Source organism: Microtus oregoni, unplaced genomic scaffold (genome assembly GCF_018167655.1).
Source record: "Microtus oregoni isolate MIOR12 unplaced genomic scaffold, Mior012 000030F_ref0000283, whole genome shotgun sequence".
In the NCBI taxonomy this organism is placed as follows: Eukaryota; Metazoa; Chordata; class Mammalia; order Rodentia; family Cricetidae; genus Microtus; species Microtus oregoni.
In genome coordinates this window covers 8,269,589-8,287,131 of record NW_024543089.1, presented here as the reverse complement: position 1 = coordinate 8,287,131, position 17,543 = coordinate 8,269,589, and the positions used below count along the sequence as shown (strand labels likewise).

General features: G+C 33.6%; 1 protein-coding gene across 3 annotated transcripts in view; it reads left to right on the top strand.

Annotated features, from left to right (window-relative positions):
• The window catches only part of Ncam2 (neural cell adhesion molecule 2), a 402,352-nt gene that overhangs the window by 322,405 nt on the left and 62,404 nt on the right, over positions 1 to 17,543 (top strand). For all 3 annotated transcript variants that reach the window (XM_041678551.1, XM_041678550.1, XM_041678552.1), the window contains exon 12: positions 3,010 to 3,183. In XM_041678551.1, coding sequence (XP_041534485.1) covers positions 3,010 to 3,183 — 174 coding nt within the window. The remainder of the gene's footprint in view (positions 1 to 3,009; positions 3,184 to 17,543) is intronic.

The following is a 17,543-nucleotide window of genomic DNA, read 5'->3' as shown; positions in this document are numbered from 1 at the left end:
TTATCATAACTAAGGAAAACTGTTACAATAATTATAAATTCTTCAACTCCATCAAAGATTCCAGAAAGATATAATATTACCTAAGTAAACAGGAAGTGCCTTATAAACAACTTCCAAAATTCTAGAATTGACAAAGACATCTTGCTGCCTGGACAGTCACCCAAAGTTCTTCTGTACCATTGGGGCATCCAATCTTCAGTCTACAGGCTTATAGTATCCAGCAGACTTTTCCAAGAAGTGGAAATTTCAAAGACAGTTCCCCCCTATATTGGCAGTTTGTCAGTAACTTTTTTCTGTGTCCTGAATGTGTCTGGTAGATTCATTCATGAAGCAGGAACCCCTGAGGCCTTCCTCACCTTTAAGAAAATCCAGCAGTCATTTTTCTGTAGGTCCCACATGTCCAGTCAGGCAGTCCAGGCAAGAGCAGTTTCTTGCACAAATGGCTAACCAAATCAATAAGAAGCCTCTTCAAAGCCCATCTTCCTCTTGAAGTAGCTTGTGCTGCCAGGAGCAGATGTGTCTCATTGTCATTAAAAGTCCTAAGTTATTAAAACATTTTTTTGAAACTAAATAACAAGGAATTTGTTTTAATAGTTTTTATGTAAAATGACTTCAGAATTTTAAAAATACTCTTTTTTTTACATATATTATATGGTGACTGCAGTTTTCACTCCCTCCCCAGGTTCTTTTCCCACCTCCCTTCCCTCCCTTACCAATATTCTTGGTCTCCCCGTAGAAAAGAGCAGACCTCCCAGAGGCATCAATGAAACATGGTATATGCCATATTCTGAAGGTCTCTGAAAAATTTGAAGAACACCTATCTATCTGAAATATATCTATATAAATCTAGAAAATCAAATTGACATGACTAAAAATTATCTATTATAGATGAGTATCTATTAACTTATTTTTCTTAATTATACATTACATTTTTAAATGAGCTACACAAACACAATACCTAAATTAAGATCAGAAATACATGTACATATAACAAAATTGACCTTAAATTTGTATCAATAAACTGTGATCCATACCAATGCAAATTATCCATCTCTATAGTATATCCCTCTTTAAATGTAAAGAAGTATTTACACACAATATTTGGGAATATGGGCTTAGTTCTATCCAAACTGCTTCCTGCTGTTTATTGGGTGAAGTATTTTCTTCATGGGGGTGTTCTTCAGGGGTTCTTGTTCCATCAAACCATACTGGTCTGGAAGCAATCCACAGGTTCTCATCTTCTATGGAAACAAGAGAACCTCCTTTCCAAAGCAACATATCCTTAGATCCAAATTTGGAAGTCATGATACCTTTAGAATATATATATGCTGGTTTAGCTTAGTAGCCTATACAATGAAATGTTTCTCTTTATTTAGCTCCTTTACAGTCAAAAATTCAAATAAAAACACAATAATATACATAATCCAGACTTTTTGTGTATATTGCATCTTTATATGGCTTGTTTTTACTCTCATACTTTTAATATTTATTTTATTATCATTACTCCTTTAATCTATGACTGTCTGTACTGTGTCTCTTTAAAGACTTTACTCATTTTAAAAGCCATTTGCTTCTTTTCAAACTCTCTATACTCTTTTTTCTTCTCTCTTTCAAGACTACATCCATTTATCCAAAACTGTGACCCATTTAGATGTCTTTTATGTCTGAATCTGTTCTACTGTGTATCTGTAAATTTTTCTGTCCAGGAACACTTCTTAAAATGTTAAGTGCTTCTTAAAAACTTAAGCTGCATCATTCCTTCTGGGAAATACCGCATTTCCTGCTTGCCCAGCCCAGTCCAGCATGGCAGAGCCACATGTTGCCTCTGAGAGCTGCCATGCACACCACCCCACTTCCAAGCACACAGCTGGTTCATGTTGCCACCAACAAGCCACAGCACATTGCTCACAAACCCTATCCAAATGTCCAGTCTTCTGAAAGAGCCAGAGACTGCACTAGCAGCATGGCCCAGAAAGCCAGAGTTTTAAAATGACATGGCTTTTTTTTTTTTTTTTTTTTTTTTTTTTTTTTTTTTTTTTGCTACAGCTGAGTCAGGAAAACCCTTTACAGGAGCAGTGGCATGCCATCAGCAAACAGCAAGAAACTATGTTAAACTTTGTGTTTTTGTGTCTAAAATTATGTTTTCCCGGGTTTTTAAGTGGATTTTAGCATGTTGGTGCCAGTTTATTGCATGGAGGCTGCTTGTTGTTTCCCAGTTGTTCAGCCTTTAAAAATAATCATGCAGAAACTGTATTAATTAAATCACTGCTTGGCCCATAAATTTTAGCTTCTTATTGGCTAATTCTTATATTAATTTAACCCATTTCTATTATTTTGTGTATGTCCATATTGCTGTGGCTTACTGGCTAAAGTTCTGGTGTCTGTCCCAGATTGGGCTACATGGCATCTCTCCTGACTCTGTGGTAGCAGATACAATAATCAAGCAAACAATCCATAAATATCAAAAGATAAAGAAGTTAAGATATGTAGTAAATAATAAACCAAGGAGAGAAAATATCTCCATACACACAAAAAAAACAATTAATTGATTGAAGAATAAATGTATATCCTTTACTCTTTTAGTGGAAGAATATTCTTAATTAAAAGACTCAATCTACCTAAAGTTGTATATAGATTCAGTATAAACACTACCAATGTAACAATAAAATTTTTTAAAAAAATGTATAAGCTTGTCTGAAACAATCAATGGAAGTCTCCAGAGAGACAAAGCAATCTTGAGGAAAACAAAAATGCCATTAAAAGAAAATACACTCTTTAAAATGTCCTTCACAGATAAAGAACACTCATCAGTTCTCCTCCGTTTTGTCACTCTTACAGGGTATCTGGCATGCTTTATTTTGTGTAATTTCACTTTGAAATGTTCTTTTTTTCTGAACAACCGAGAACACACTATCAATATGTTTCACATCATTGCTTCATGTCTAATTCTTGTATCACAATGAGTCTTAGTAATAGTCATCCTCATTGTCCAGGTTGCTTCCTTTGTAGATGTACCCTCTAGTCCTCATGGAGTGAAGATTGTAGACCTGTCTCAGACTACAGCCAAGATCTTGTTCAACAAACCTGACTCCCACGGTGGTGTGCCTATTCATCACTATCAAGTGGATGTCAAAGAAATGGCATCAGAAACCTGGAAAATAGTACGCTCCCATGGAGTTCAAAGTAAGTTACTTATTCAATATGTGTTAATTCATGAACTCTGATATTTAATATTCCTCTATGATTTATTTCTCTTTTTTCTTTCTTTGCACTGGGGTTAGGAAATCATAGTAATTTCCTTATCTTACTTATAAATAACTTTTAATATATAGCTAAATATTTTGCTTTATTTTTTTTAAGAGTGAAGTTTTTGTCTTAAAGTTCTGTCATCAAATACAGTTTTTTATGTGTCATGATAGCTACTTTCCATTGTATTATATTCTGTTATTTAAGCTGTCTACTTTAATAAGAATAAAATAACTAAATTGAATTGTTAAAATCATATTCTAGGAGAAAATTTAATTTTATTCCTTCATGAAAAGACAATTACTGACATGTTGTGTATGGAAGGTGAATATTCTTAAATGTGTCTTTAGATTTATTTATTCACATTTCCATAAATAGTTGTGAATGTGATATTACAACAGCTACCTGACACAGGCACTTATAAAACTGTCTATGTAAGTTCATGAATCTATTAAGTTTGTCTTCAGCTTGTGTTTTGAAAATACACAATTAAAATTGAAGTTTTTATTTAAAGTTGTGTCATTGAAGTAATTGAATTGTATATTTCTGAAAAGTTAAAATCATGTATATTATTCTTCTTAGTAATGGGAAATTCTGTTGTGATTTGAAAAGTGTCTTAATTTTTCATTATTTTCCAAATTACAGTAGGAAATAATAAGAAATTACGAATTTGTGAGTATGCAGGTTAGATTAACCTGTAATAAAAGTATGAACGTGTGAGGACTGTGTAGTTTCCTTGTCAGATATTCAAGTCAATCTTAACCCTTTCAAGGTGTGCAAGTATAATGATGGGACTACACTGAGACAACAAGAGGGAGCAGATCACAGTACAGGAAGAAAATGAAATTATTTATTTTTTGCCAGACTACAGTAACATGATATCTTACAATAAAAGTATCAAAGGTTTCATAGAGTCAACTATTGATAATTTACTTCATGCTTTGTATAACATTTCAAGTAGGTGATTTAATATTGCTCCTATAATTTTGGTGTGTTATTAGCTTAATAAGTAAGATGGGAATTTCATTGTATTTCTCCTATTGAGACATGCGTCAAATTCTATACATTGTATCCCACCTCTAAATTACATAGGGACAGTCAAGGTTGCTTGAAGCACAGCTCATGCCAAATTTAGTGGTGTTTTTTGCTGCCGTCATAGATCAAACCTGATAGATAAAACATTTTATCACTTGGCAAATGGGGGTTCGTTTTTTTTCCCAAATCACAAATACATCCATCAAAATATTTTATTTATTTATTTCAATATTCAATGTCCAATAGTCATTACCTAGATGAAGCAAGAGTCCCAAGACATCCTCTGAGAGCCAGCAATTCACAGATTATAAAGAATATCCTGAGGATAGTTTGACAGTTGATTGTCCTCAGCCAAGTTTGTAGTGATATTTTCTTACAGATAATCCAAGACATCTGTCCTACAGTCTTTTTTGAAATATTCTTGCTCCTTATTTTACTCAAATTCAGTTTTCTGTGGGAAGATCATGACGAGTCATGCATCCTTGTGAGGCTATAGCTGCTTATAACAATTGCTGACAATATTCTATTCAACTAGGAAACCTGAGGCCTCTGCGCTGAAGTATTCCTCTATAACTACCATTATATCATATTTAGTTTTTTCTTGTTATAAGGATCAACAGGGTTTAGGCATAAATATAACCAAATATAAATGGGCTCAAAGACCAGCGTCTTTCCTTAATTTTCCCAGTTTTGAGTTTCTGTCAATAATGTAAAAGATTTAGCCTATGAAATCATTTAAAAAACACAGAAATACTTTGTGCTTTTCTTTGAAAGTTTCTTTTTCCTCATTGTCTTTTCATTCATTTATTTATGAATGTTTAGTTGATACACTGTTTTTTATATTTGTAAATTGTTACATAATTTATATTGTTTATATCTATTTATAACTATTTGTATCTAATTACTGACTTCTCTGTTCAGGAATAAAACAGGCCTTGCTTGATTTTACTTTTGTAGAGCAGGGAAATGTCACCATGCAATTACTTTCATGCTTTAGTTTATGGTCTTAACTAAGCCACTAATTACCCATGAGTCCCACCAACTGAGTTATCACCTGATCCACAACTTTGCATACAATGTAGATAGAACCATCATATTTTTCCTCAGTATTTTTCTGGAATGTTACCATGCCAGCCATTGAGATGACAATCAACTAACTTTTAAAATATATTGACTTGTAAACAACTTGTGTATACATAGTGTAACTTCTAAAAAAAATGTGAAAATTTTTTTCCTGTAGGAAACATGTGACAAATGTTTCTAAATATTTCTGTTGGAGTTTTTTCCCACGGAATTTGACATGTTCATTAATGTCATCTTTGTTCAACTCTTGTTTGGGTGGTCGTGCTTATTGCTGTTCTATTAGCAGTAGCAAGAGAATGGAAACTTCCTAAATGTCTGACAACCAAGGAATAGATAATAGAGCGTGTGACACTTACACGGTCTAAAATACCATTCAGATACAATGAAAACTGAAATCATGAGCTTCACATGTAAATATATGGAACCAGACAAGGAAGACTTTTAAAATTTCAAAATAACAAACGTATGGAAACTTAAAGTTTCACTTCACAATTTAGGTAATTTTCACTGTTTTATAATCTCTGCTTTAGTAGTTTCTTATCAGATATGATGGGAAACAAATTAGTTATGGGTGGCAGGAAAAAGGATGGAACTAGACAACATTATTTTGAGTGAGGTAACCTAGACATAGAAAGACAATTTTCACATGTACTCCTTCATAGTTAATTTTTAAGCATAAAACAAAACCAGCCTACAAACCACAATCCCAGAGAACTTAGACAACAATGAGGACCCTAAGAGTGACTTACATAGATCTAATCTACATAGGAAGTAGAAAGGAGAAAAAGGCAAGATCTCCTGAGTAAATTGGGAGCCTGGGAAACTTGGGGAAGGGATGAAGGGGGAGGGGAGAGGCAGGGAGGGGAGCAGAGAAAAAATTAGATCTCAACAAAAATTAATAAAAAGGAAAATGAAATAAAATAGAAAAGAAACTTAATTCAAAATATTTTATTAACTCTGTTGATTTTATAAACTATATTTTTGAAATTTTTCAACCCTAACCTTTTCAAAATTTACCCTACCTCCTACATCTCAATTTGGAGTTCTCATTTTATTATATAGTTATTTTATTGCACATCAATGCCAATTTGTTCTCTGGATATATTTCTGGGTAGAAGTGAGAACTACCTACCAGTGGAAACACCTTAACAGAAAACCGACTTCCATCCCCCAGGAGTCATCAATTATGCATCGTTCTCTGTTTATAGTATGAGTTCATGAACTCCTCCCATTCTATACTGTGAAGATGAATTGTGAATGTTTTAGACTAGTACCCAAAGAAGCGTCGTCATATAGGTATCATTTCTTCATGATTGTGATTGTCCTTGTTATCCAGAAGACATATTTCTCTCAGATCCTCCCCTATGTCTGACTCTTCTGGTCTTCTGACTTATACCCTTGGGGCCAGCAATGATGTAGTTTTTCTATTAATGGCTAAGAATTCTGCAATCACATATTTTCTGAACTTTGACCAGTTATGACTTCCTATATTACCTACCCCTTACTATGCAAAATCTCCACCAATTATTTCTGAGATCTGGACTAATCTAGGGAGTAGAGATGAATTTAGGGGTCACTTTGATTCTACTGTCCTCTAACAAAGTCATAGTGAGTTTCATACCATAAATGCTTGCCCACACTTGCTGTACCAGGCATGCTTTCTCCTATGGAGTACTAAATAAAATAGCAGTTGGCTTACCTTCTTGTTATTCTTTAATTGATGGGGGTTACACAGATAATAATGAACATTATTTGGGGACTTCTTTTGAAGTTGAAAATGTATTATGAGATTAGAATGTTATTGTTGGTGCCTAGGTGTCCTAAAATACATAAAAACTTTTTTGACTTTATTTAAATATGTACATAGATATATAAACAGATTACAGGCAGAAAGCATATTTTGTTCTATTTAATCACTATATTATTGAATAAAGTTAAAATTTTAATATACTAATCATCAAGTACCTATAAGTAATGCTAAAATCAGTAAGAGTACAAGGTGCAATTTTTAAATCATATTAAATTACTTAAATATAATGTGTGTATGTTTGTTCACATTTGGTATTTATTTGTTTTAGCCTGACTCATATATATTCATACACGAAGTATAATCTCCTCTTTCTTTTGTTGTTTTAGTCTCATTGACATGTGATTTGATTGTCTGACAAGCTTAAGTATATTATATATAGGTGCAACTAATATATGTGAATATCTCTATGAAGTTCATATGATTGTACTCAGGAAAATATGAATTTTAGTGGTCCAAGACTTCAGGAATATTACACTGTCCCATTTCTGTTTCCCAGAACAATAACTCTCAGTTCTTATTAAAACTTCCCTAAATTTCTTGCTATTCAAAAGGTTACTATTCTCCCTGAAAAGTTTAAATATTGTGATCTGTGAGGCTCAAAAAAATTGGATTTCCAGATAGTTTTTCTCAGTGTAGGGATTTGCCCTCATGTTCTTTTAGATGCAAACAACTTTAAAACAGCGAGGTTTTCAATAGAAAACACCTGTTCTGTGGCTGTTCAGCAGACATCAAGTATTCAAATTTCTTGATAAATAGAAAATGAATTATGTAACAGAAGTAGGTTGTACTTGCCCTTGTCATTAAGCAGGTGGTTAGTGCCATTATTTGCATTTTCATAGGCTTGATAAACATTTTCCTCTTCTAGATACAGGAGGAAATCATCACACATTTGCCTTTGGATACCAATTAGTATTAGTAATTTATTCTACTTTGCATTTTATTAAGCTCCACTAAACACAAGTGAATTTCATGAAGGAGAATTTGAATCTTTTTATATCTGCATTATAAATTGGCCCAACAAATTAGATTGCATGATTTCTTCCCCAAACTCCACATAATCTTACACTCAATCGTTGTCTTTTTTAAAAGAACACCCTTGCCATTAGAGAGGAGAAAAGATTCTTCTCTCAGGAACATGACATCATCAAAATGTCCCAAATGAAAAACTATTATTTCATTACCCCTCATTTTTCAAAATTTAACCTTTGTATCTATCGGAAGTATGATTTGCAGACATAATTCTATGAACATAAAATACCAGACTTTAGTTGTTCTTTTATGAGCTTCAGAAGCATTATAGGAGTTTTGTAAGTGCAATAATTGCAGTTCTAATGAAATACTCATTTGGAAATAAGAAATGAATCTAGATGTTTTGACATAAAATTTATTTCCCTATAATTTATTATTTAAATATACTATTTACTGCTGTGCATGAACCATACATAATTAGGATTTTATATAGCTATTTACATAGAAGAATGTAGACAGATGTTTCTGTCCTGCCTGGTCCCATAGCTGTTCAATCCCAAAGAATCACACTGAGGCTTTTATTAATTACAAATTGTTAGGCACATTATCTAAAGCTTATTATTATTTAACTCTGACAACTTATATTAATTAATAATTCTTGTCTATGTTTAGCAACTAGGCTTGGTACCTTTACTCAGTGAGGCATTCTCATCTTGCTTCCATTGTGTCTTTCTGGTGACTGACTCTACTTTTCCTCTTCCCAGAATTCTTCTAAGCTGGTTTCTCTACCTATACTTCCTGACTGGCTAGTGGCCAATCAGCATTTTATTAGACCAATACAAGTGAAAAGATCTTTACATTGTACAAGATCATTATCCCACAGAAATTCCTTTTTCAAAACAAAACTCTGAATCTAATCTCCTTTATTTAGCTTTTCCTGATCATTATCCATAACAACTTGTAACCAACACATTAAACAAAGACAAACATCCATAATCCATTTTTGGAGAATGTGGGCATAGTTTCTAAGCTACTTCCTGCTGATTGGGACACTGATATTCTTATGCGGACCCAAGAAAATTTAAGGATTTGGTCATGTCCTGACTGGAGTATTCTGTGAGGATGAATCATCTCAGCAAGCAGTCTGGAATCTGTTCTGGATATAGAACACAGAGGAAACGGCAACAGAACATAGAGTATTTTGATATTATTTACCTTCTATTTCTATACTCACCTCTATTTTGCTTTGCTTGTCCATTCCTCACAGCATTTGTTTCTGTGTATGTCTGTGTGCATGTACATATCTCTGTGTGTATCTATATGTATACCTGTGTATGTGTCTATGTGTCATGTATGTTTAAGTGAGAATGTGTATGTGCCTCTGTGTGGGTGGATGTACATGCTCATGTGGATATATGTGTTGAATATTGTGGCATACATATATGTGTGTGTGTGTGTGTGTATGTGTCTGTGTGTGTACACATGCTATCTATCTATCTCTATCTATATCTATATCTATATCATCTATATCTATATCTGTATTATATCTATATCTATCTATATATCTATATATGCCACAGGATATTTGGTGACTTGATCCTCTGAAGGTAACCCAGCTGTGGCGAGTTCTTGCATTCAATACTATCAATGTAAAAAAAAAATCACAGCTCTCAACTTAAATGGAAAAAGATATAGTCTACTGTGGAATCATTTTGAATGACCATGTCCCAGAAACATAAATTTAACTTATCCCAAATTCTATACTCAAATGTATTAGGAAAGCTGTTTGTTCATTTCCTGGCTGCCCACACTCCCGGAATAACCACACAGAAACTGTACCAATTAAATCACTGCCTGGCCTATAAGCTCTAACCTCCTATCAACTAGCTTCTATATCCTAATTTAACTGATTCCACCTCTCAATATTTTACCATGAGGCTCGTGATCTACTGGCAAGATTCTGGTATGTCTGCCTTCGATGGTGGCTCCATGGCTTCTCTCTGACTCCACCTACTTTCTCCAAGCATTCAGCTTATTTTTTCCTGCCTAACTAAGTTCTACCTTGCTATAGGCCAAGTCAATTTCTTTATTAACCAATGGTATTCACAGCATAAAGAGGGGAATCCTATATTACAATTTCACTAACATTTTATAGTTTAAAAAAATGGAAGTCGTAAATAATTACATCATTAAAATACATTTGTGAATACCCAAGAGAATTAGATGCAATGAAAATGTGATAAGCTTTTCTTTTTTTATATAGGCTTAAGATACTATCTGTTTACCTTCTTGGCTCTTTTTTTCCTTTTTTTTTATTTATTCATCTCTCATATATTTCATTTCTGTCATTTTCCTTCCAACCTCTCCTCCTGATCTCCTCCTGCCCCTATATTCAAACCTCCTTCTTTTCCTTATGTAAAGGCAGGTAGTTTGGGGAAATCAAGCAAATATAGCATATCAACTTGAAATAATATTAAGTATATCCTCATATTAAGAATGGATGAGAGCTGGGCAGTGGTGGCACACACCTTTAATCCCAGCACTCGGGAGGCAGAGGCAGGCGGATCTCTGTGAGTTCGAGACCAGCCTGGTCTACAAGAGCTAGTTCCAGGACAGGCTCCAAAACCACAGAGAAACCCTGTCTCGAAAAACCAAAAAAAAAAAAAAAAAAAAAAAAAAAAAGAATGGATGAGGCATTCCAGTATGAGGAAAAATATCTCAAGAGCTGGCAAAATTTTCTGTCTCTACTGTTAGGTGTTCCACAAGAACAACAATCTACACAAACATGACATATATGCAGAGGACCTAGCACAAACTGATACAGGTTCCATGATTATTTAAGTATCAGTGATCCACTATGAGCCCTGGCTAGGTGATTCTGTGGACTGTTTGCTTTTAGTATCCTTGGGACCCTGTAGTTCATACAATCCTTTTTCTTCCTCTTTTACAAGATTTCCCAACCTCCTCATGTTTGCCTGTCAGTCTCTGTAGCTGCTCCCATCAGTTGCAGGATGAATCATTTCTTTGATAATGATTATGCTAGAGTATGGTCTATGTTTATAGCAGAGTATCACTAGGAATCATTTCATTTTCTTTTTTTGCCATTGTATTTGTATCTACCCTTGGTCCCTGGGCTCTCCAGTCTCTGAGTCTTAGTGTTTCAGGCATACCTTGGGTAGGTTTCTCTTGTACCATGGGTCTGAGGCTGGGTCCATCATTGATTGAACAGCAAATGTTCTGCCCCACCTTAACCTTTACCCTACAGCATCTTGTAGGCAGGACAAAATGTAGGTGGAAGGTTTTGTGACAGTACTGATGTCCTAGTTTCTCCACTGGAAGCCTTGGTTTGGTAGACGCTAGTGTTTTACTAATAAGTAAATAGCTTATAGAAATATTTTATTTATTATCAAAAGATGTTAATTCATATATAAAGAAAGGAATGACTATTCTCAAAGACTAAAGTTAGTCTATTTCCCATCTCTCTCCAATAAAAAATTCAACCACTCCATCATTCTCTGAAGATACAGACTCCTTCAAGGAGCTTTGATTTAACATCCAGAAAAAACTTCTCTTCAGGATTCTCACTCATAATAGCCTTTTTGTATCTAGAAGATAGCTCCTACTGTAGATGGAGTTTAATATAGATGAATCATTTAGAACTAAGGAGCTCTAAACCACTTATCAAAATTATGACTCTACTGTGAATCTTCTCAATAATTATCTTTTCCAAGAATTTTCTACTATAACCTTTAGTTTTTTATGCATAGCTTCCTAGTATGTACATACCAGAACAATTTAACCTTGCCTTTTCATCTTCTTATTCATTTTACTTCCTTTCATCATTGTGTTGCACTTGTTAAGTATTCAAACTCTGCATTTCATAAGAGTAGACAGAGTGAGCATCCTTGCTTAGGCATAACATAAGTGGGGATCCTTTTATTGTCAAACATTTTCTGTGATTTAGTTTTATGTAGCTTGTATTGTGTTGAGATATGTTTCTCCTACTTCAAATTTCTTTTTTATTTTGTGAAAAAGGCATATTGGATATTGTAAAGAATCTTTTCTGCAGTTATTGAGATCATGAAATTTTTGAGTCTATTTGATGCTTTTTGTTTACTGATTTGTGCTGCTGAATCATGTTTGTATCTCTTCAATGAACCCAACTTGATCTTTGAGAATGACCTTTTTGATGGGTTCTTCAATACAATTTGCAAGTGTTAATTGAGAATCATTGGCTATCCCTTTCTTTGTGACATTTTTTTCTGGTTTTAATAGCAAATTAATTATATTTATATAATATGAAAAAATAGTTTTTCTTTTATTAGTTTTACATAAAAATTTAGAGAAGTTATAGAATTGCTTCTTTCAAACTCAACTTGCTTTTAACTGCGACTATATCTAGACTTTGTTATTTCATGCTTGCAATATTTTATAGCTGCTTTAATCTCATTGATTATTTTAAATCAATTAAAGTCATTTATACATTCTTGGGTTATTTTGATGTGGCATATGTAGTAGAATTTCCTTGAATTTTCATAGGTTTTCCAATGTATTTAATGATAATTTTCAGTGTATCATAATTACTTTCTGAATGAATTGGGTTTTTAATCGCTTCCTTTTATCTCAAATTTTATTGTTTCTTTTTTCTTTGCACTATTTTATATAAAAATTTGTTAATCATATTGACTTTTCAAATAAACAATTCTTTGTATTCACTGATTCCTTATTCTTTTCATTTCCATCTTATTTAGTGCTGTTCTGATTTTTATTATTTTCTCTTTACTGATCAGGTTTTGGCTTTGGATTTTTCATTTTTATCATATTTTAATACCCATGTTGCATCATTCACATAAGATCGCCTTTTAAATTAGTCATTTCAGCTATAAACATACATATTAGTGTTGTTTCCATTTATCCCCAGTTCGCGTATATAAAAATTTAATTAAAATTTGTTCTTAAAAATTTAACATTCTTTTCTGATGTGTTCAAATACCTATTTGTCATCCACAGGGATACTGTTCTTTGTTTATACTAGTGTATAAACATAAGGATTTAATTTAAGTAAGTTTAATACTATGATAATTTGTCAAAATGACATTCATTGGTTCCTCCTTTGGTACCTATTAGCTCCTCAACTTTGCAATGTTTACAGATTTATTATATTAGGCATGCGTTTCTTCCTTCTCTGTTGGTCATGAATCCATTCAGAAAGCAGTTAGTTCCCTTCTCTATGGAAACTTGTAACATCCACAGTTGGGCAAGACCATTGATGACTCTTCCCCTGCAGGCTGTGCAGGGTCCTCGGGCTGTGAACACTAGATGGTTGGGAGAAAGCAATCACTGCACTGTAACAAAAATGTGCAGGATCATTAACAATATGGTATTACCATCAATTTTTAGATAAACCAGCAAAAACAATTACCATAACCTGTTTTTTAGGGGCTTTCTGGTTCTTACTGTGCAAAAACACAAATGGATAAATCCCACAGCTGGCACTGGGATATTTATTGTGTAACTCTCCATCCATGGGTTCCTTTCTTCAAACATTTTCTTTAGGTTTAAAGCTTATAAAATATTGCTTTTCCATATTTTTCTCCATACCTGTAGTTTGGAATACTCCCTACTCTGTCTTCCTCCTTTTTATTCTTCCTTGTACCTCTCTTTCTGATTAGACTTTCTCATGTCCTCTATATTTTTATACCTAATGCATTTTGAAAACTCATCTTTCTTAAGGTCCCTCCATCTGTTCTCTCTTGTGCATCCTGTCAAGGTATTCCTACTCATTATTGATATTATAAACTTTATTGACTCCAAGACAAACATATTACTCATATTACCCAAGATGGATAACATAATATTTGTGATTCTGGCCTTGGTTAAAGGATTCACTATAAATTTCATTTACATCCATTTCCACACATATATCATAATCTCATTTCTGAAGTTTTGTAAAATTCCATGGTGTAAATGTATAAGATATGCATTCTCCATTCACCCACGAAGGGCATCTAAGCTGGTTCCAGAACATGTATTATGAGCTGAAATGCACACTGATATGTAGATATCTCTGTTGTAGATCATAATCTCTTGTGTTTATGAGAAATATGAAGTATAACTGGATTATTTAAAAACTATGTCTTTAGCTTTTTGTAAAACATTTTGCTTGGTTTCTAAAATGATTAAACCATTTTCATTGCTCAACAACAATGAATAAAGATGCCTTCAAGATAAAACAATTAAAAAGTGAAATAAATAATCTTTCAAATAAATCTCTCTCTTGCTAGCATGATAGAACAGGAAAGCAGTGGCAAGTGTAATTCTTTGATTCTGAGGCTAGTGTGGGCTACATACCTGGTTTTCTAGCTTGCAAAGACTACAGAGTCAGATAATGTCAACAAATATATATATTTGCGAATTGATTCCCAAGAGTTCTCATTCTTCCATGACTCTTCTCTTAAATTAAACTTTACAGGTGGAATTACTGTCAGCTTGCATTTCTTCTTCTTTATTCTATAAACGTTTGGAATGATTTGACCAGTACATTGTGTCACCTCACAGCTGTTCCAACAGCTTTTCTGGAAAAAAAAAATTGCATCATCAGAATAGATCATCCCTCCCTTCCTATTTTTTTTTATACCTCAACGTGATTACTGCTAATGAGTACTTGTCATGTAGCCAGACTCTATTTTCTGAATATATTAATTGGATGTAGATTTCATTTTCTGTGTGTTTGATGTAGTCTTATCCACACTAATCTTCACCTTGACAGGTTTGTCTTACCAGGGATGAATAAAGCTCTAAGCATTTGGGTCTTTGCTTCCGTATATATGTGCTGTTCCCTAGTGGGTTTCCCATCATGTCAGGTCTCATGAGTTGTCCATATGGTTCAGTTCTTCTCTTGGTCTTAAGCTCATAGTGGATAGAGTTGTAAACTTTGGAGTTTAAGATATTTTTATACCTTACTTTCAACTCTCATTGGCAGAGTAGTTTGGTGAGAACATGTCTTTCATAACCCTTCCATTTCTGGTCATATAAGCACAGTTGTGAAACTGACATTTCTCTTGAGGTTACATTTTGGTAACTTTTAAGTCTCTTGTTCAAAGTTGTATTTTTTTAAATGTTACCATTCTCAATCACTATTCTACTGGAAATGAGGATACCAAGTAGATATCTTCACCACAGTCTTGAATGTTCTACCCAGTATTAATATGAAAACTAAACTTTATTCCTTCTTATTTTACCAGTGTTAAGATAACACACATACACACACACACACACACACACACACACACACACACACACACGTGTGTGTGTATAAAGGCTCCAGGCCATGGAGTTAGTTCTGAGATATCAATAGCTTGGTGAATGCACCTTGCTTCTACAATGAATATCCTGCCATTTCTTGGATGTTTTCTGAATTCTAAGACAAAATATTGGCAAGTTTCTCTCCACCAAGGGCACTGTTTCTGGTGTATAAAATCTTGTCTTCTTGTGCTCTTAAATGGTAGAAGGTACAAAACAATTTATATCCGTTAAAAATCAGCATATGCATATAATTTAAGATTTTTAGATGACTTTATTGTGTGCAAGAATGAATATCCTTCTGTATTTTAACTTCTTTTTGAACCCCACATGCATATGTTTTAGTCTGCATCAATTTCTTCTTATGTATTCCTTTATTTACATCCATTCTTAAGTATATGTGAAAATCTTTAATAAAATTTACATTTATTCTTCAAAAAATTATTTCAATTCATTTAAGAGTTATGTGGAAAATGAAATAATGTAGTATTACTGACAAGGAATAAAAAGCTATCCTGTATGTGTGCAAATATATGTAGTACTATGTGGATGGGTCCTGAATTTCACTGAAATATAACAAGAATGCTAACATAACTAATGAAGATAGATGTTAACCTCAGGGAAAAATAAGCTATAATAAAAAGATTTTAGCTACTGTTATGTGTTTTGCAATGCTACTAGTATAACACATAAAACTGAGAAAGTTAGTTGTAAAAGTGCTAAAATATAAAAATTCAGAAAAATGCTATCTTTTTTATCTATACATGGATTCTGTGTTATGATTGCCTTTTAAAAGCTCTGAAATTCCTGGTTTGCGATAGAAGATGTAAATGCAGAACCAAAGATTTTTCCTATCTCATTACTTCAAGATCTGTTTATAACTTTTGTATGGCACATATCAAATTAGATGTCTAGTCAATACTAAAAATGACAGAATAAATTCTTCAGAATTTCAATTGCCCATACGTAGCTAGCGAGTCTCTTTTTTCCTGTGTGAGCACTGAGATTCAAATCTATATTAATAAGAGTGAGTGGTCTGTCATTGTCAAGAGGACTTTGCATTTGTGCTTTGATTCTAGTGTACTCTTTCAAAGTTGTATACCAAATGGTAAGCCCAACACTATTTAGTCGATTCTGAGTTATATCATCTTGTTTAAAATCAGTTGGTCTCCAAATATAACAGCATACATAACTATAGAAAAGGGACCTATGGAAAGGTGGGTGGTGTGGGAAGCAAAGAGTAATACATAAAGTGACATATGGAGAGGTGTGTGGTATGACAATCTTAGAGGGAGGTAAATGAAGTTGCAGTAAGAATAAAATCAATTCGCTGTATTCATGTATAAAATTGTTAAAGAGCAAACTAATGACAGATAAAAGAATATTACTGGTTTAAATTTACCTCAGAATAGATGTGGGATTCCCCTCTGTATGCTCGGATAGGGTAGAGTGAGCTAGCCAGGAAAAACTAAACTGAATGCTTGGAGAAAGGAGGTGAAGTCAGGGAGAAGGCATGTAGCCATGCTGGACACAGACCCTGAGACTTTACCTGGTAAACCATAGACTCATGGTGAAACACAGATTACTAGAAATGGGTTAAAATAAGAGATATGAGTTATCCAATAAGAAGCTAGCCTCCTCCGACAAATTGGCACCAATGTGGTTGACTAAAATCCACTTAAAACCTGAGAGGGCTTGAAAAGAAATTCTAGACACAAAAATACAGAGTTTAACACAACTTCTTGCTGTTTGCAGGCAGTATGCCGCAACTCATTTAAGAGAGGTTTTCCTGACTCAGTAGTAGAAAAAAAAGCCGCTCTTTTGAAATGTTAGCAGCATGACATCCGGCTCTTTCAGGAGACCAAGCATTTAATTGGGGTTTGTACACAGCATGTTATAAACTACTTAACGGCACTGAGCAGCCCAGAACAAATATGCAGCCTCCTCTATCACCGAATGGCAGGTATTAATGATGATTACCAACATGAATTATGCTGTTTAGTCTAATAAGAACTCATAAACTTGAGGAAATAAATATTAAAGATATTTTATCTCCTAATAACGAGTTAAATATATCATATGTAAAATTCATTCAAAA